The sequence below is a fragment of the Notothenia coriiceps genome, unplaced genomic scaffold, assembly GCF_000735185.1.
Source record: "Notothenia coriiceps isolate Sejong01 unplaced genomic scaffold, NC01 NC01_scaffold00020735, whole genome shotgun sequence".
Lineage (NCBI taxonomy): Eukaryota > Metazoa > Chordata > Actinopteri > Perciformes > Nototheniidae > Notothenia > Notothenia coriiceps.
The window spans coordinates 203,099-206,575 of record NW_011353436.1 but is presented as its reverse complement, the minus strand read 5'-3'; the positions used below and the strand labels follow the sequence as shown (position 1 = coordinate 206,575).

Below are 3,477 nucleotides of genomic sequence, written 5' to 3'. Positions count from 1 at the left end.
TCGTTAGGGAGGAGAAAAAAAATAAGAGCTGACCGAAGGTACGTTTTGTGTGTTTTCGGATTTTATCACTCCTTCAGGTTAGGGTTAGAGTTTGACACACACTATAACGACAACCACTCGGGTACCCCCACACATTTAGATTTTGCAGGTATACTGAAGAGTGTCCCATCCCGGACGCGACCAAGACGTCAGAAGTGTCTCGGTTACCATTTTGTTAGGTCCTATTCGGCCCAGGATTCACAAATTATCCGAGTATACACAGATTCTGGGTACCAAACCACACACATGTGTACGTATACATCCCAGTAAATCCATGTTTGTTCAATTTTCTGTACGAGGAGCTGACGAGTTTATTTATTATGTTTCACGCCGATTGTGTTTATAATAGCGAAAAACCTTTGTGGACCCCCCCCAGACTGCAGCAGGGTCAATAATCTAAATGTCTGTACGTCACGTAGACCGACGAAAGCACATTGTATGTCCGATAATATAGTCGAAACTATGACGCACGTACAACTTACCATCTTCTTTAAGACAGATCGGAACCGATTTGACAAGGAACTGTTGATAGACATGCCTCCACTCAGACTATAGATCCTGACTTACACACCACACACACACACACCACACACACACACACACACACACACCCACAAACACACACACACACACACACACACACACCACACACACAACACACACGCACACCACAACACACGCACGCACCACACACACAAGTGAACTACTGACTATTAACGGAAGTATGAGTGTTACGATTTTCGCTGTAACGTCGGACTAAATAAATCGACCTTTGTGTGAAATCTCTGTGTCCGCGTGTGTGTGTGAGTTTGTAGGTGTCCAAGTATTGTTTTGAAAGGTGTCTCTGTCACATCTCAGGGATCTTGGTCCTTTACTAGTCGAAAATGTGTGGTCAGAGTTCCGTTATGGAAAAAAATTTACACACAACATCACATCTTCCAGATTTTATTCCAGACACCAATTTGCGTTCGACGTCTCTATAAGTTGCAAACAAGATTTTGTATTTATTCAGTCCGTTTGCGGCAGTAGTTACGGGGTTGTAATGGAGGGAATCTATCGCCACCACTGCACTTCGTACTACTGGCACGACATCAAGGAAATATCGGGGTTTAATCGGTGGAAATCGAATTCGTCCCTGCACTTCAGTACACTTGGCACGACATCAGAACATCGGGTTGTAATCGGCGTAAATTCGAATCGCCCACCAAGCACTTCAGTACACTGGCCATTGACATCAAGGAATGTCGGGGTTGTAATCGGCGGACAATTCGATCGCACACACTGCACTTTAGTACACGGCACGACATAAGGAAACATCGGGTTGTAATCGGCGGAAATCGATCGCCACCACTGCACTTCAGTATACTGGCACCGACATCAAGGAAATATCGGTTGAATCGGTGGAAATCGATCGCCTACCACCTGCATTCAGGGGTACAATGGCACGCATCAAGGAATATCGAGGTTGTAATCGGCGGAAATCGAATCGCCACCACTGCCTTTAGTACACTGGCACGACATCAAGGAAATATCGGGTTGTAATCGCGAGGAAATCGATCGCCAACCACTGCACTTCAGTACACGGCACGAGGCCAAGGAAAATCGGGTTGTAATCGGAGGAAAATCGAATTCGGCCGACCATACACTTCAGGTACACTGGCACGACATCAAGGAAATACTCGGGTTTAACCTCGGCGGAAATCGAATCGCCACCACTGTACTTCGTAACTGGCATGACAAGCAGGAAATATCAGGGTTGCTAATCGAAATGAAACTTTTTAGTTATTTTCACCACAATTATACACCTCTTTGATAGGGACGACTTGTTTATCCATTCATATCTTATTTAAAACACAAAATATGTTTTTCGAATAAAACGTTATAAGTTGTAGGTAACCATGTCCTCTCACACTTTTCTGTACCGACACTCCAAACATCCACCGCGACCTTACGTTTGCTCGCGGTAACTGGTCGTTAAAGATGTAACAGAAACTTCAAGAGTGAAGGACATGTAGTCGCATGGGCGGTCCAGCTCTCCTCTATATTCTGTTACATCTTTACGAGGCCGTTACACCGAGAAAGGGTAAGTCCCGTACTTTGTATGTCGTTACAAAACGCCCCGTCCACACAGCAGCTTTAAAAAAATCTTTCAACGCTTCCAACGCTTCTCTGCCCATTGACTTTGAATGGGGTGACGTCACTTTGCCTCGCTTTTCGCCAAACTGCATTGTGGGGAAGCAAAGCGAAGATTTCCAGGATTTTCAGGATTCAAAAGTTGAGCAATGTTCAACTTTTGAAGCTGAGGTGGAAGCGTCAGCCAATCAAATCCCGTTTATGCAAATCTGACAGTACAAGCGCTAGCCAATCAAACCGCGTGGAAGCTGGGAGAGCCAGAGTTCATTTCCTCATATTCCAAACGAGAAATTACGGTAGCAAATCACCCGGTTCTTTACGACCAGTAACTATTTACCGGGACACAAACCGGAGGAACCAGGCATGGAGGGAGGTGGCAGAGACAGTGGGTGAAACTGGTAGGTTTTCGCCTGTTTGGGGAGTTTATATTTATATATATATATTGCTCGCATAAAATCCCCGGGGTTTTTTGCTTTGTATGTCGGGGCGGGAGATTCATGTGATTGGTTGTTGGTCGCGTTGCTCGCAAAAAATCCCCAAGCTCTCAGACACGCCCAGCTCCAAGATTTTTTTGAAGCTATAGTGTGGACGGGCCGCTTGTCGATAATTAGAGCGAAATGCTAACACCAGAATGCTAACATGCTGACAATGCTTGGATGGTATAAATGTCATGTTGTTAAGTAGGTATCACGTTTTCATTGTTCACCATCTAATGGCATGTCATTCTTTTTTGAATGCTCATTGTACCCATGTGGCAAACTCTGGGGCAATGAGGAAGTGCCACAAACTGCAGTTCATCAATTGGCCGATAGGCGATGGCTGCAGAAAGGATCAATTTCCATAGACCCCATGTTAAAATGCCCAACTTTACAGCAGAAATAAACATGTTTCTGCCCCTGGATGCAATACAAAATATTCGGGATATAGTTATATTCCACCTTCATGATTATGAATTGTTGAGTGAATTGTTTTATAACGCGAAATTCTACCGAGCCCGGCGTCCTTCGTAGCGAGAAATTTCGAGACTGCACATGTGTATCCTCCGCGGTCTTAAAATCTCCACAATGCTTTGCGCACGGACCAATTTCCAAATCTTTGGCGGAAATCGTGTTCCATTTAAGGCGGAGCCTCGCATATGATGCACACCTGCACACCTGTTAGCCTGTTCCACCATTCTTCGTTTTCCGAGGCTAGGAAAGATTCTTGCCTCGCTTCTGAAGGAAGTGACTCGGAAGACATGTCCTACCAAGGAAGCGTCCTCGACATTGAGAAACACCCTAGGTCTTAACGTTTTTGCATGAATTA

General features: G+C 45.0%; 1 protein-coding gene across 1 annotated transcript in view; it reads right to left on the bottom strand.

The window, feature by feature from the left end:
- Positions 1-893: 893 nt before the first annotated feature.
- LOC104952889 (trinucleotide repeat-containing gene 18 protein-like) overlaps positions 894-3,477 on the bottom strand; it is a 22,577-nt gene continuing 19,993 nt past the window's right edge. Inside the window, exon 5 of the mRNA XM_010779797.1 lies at positions 894-913. Coding sequence (XP_010778099.1) covers positions 894-913 — 20 coding nt within the window. The remainder of the gene's footprint in view (positions 914-3,477) is intronic.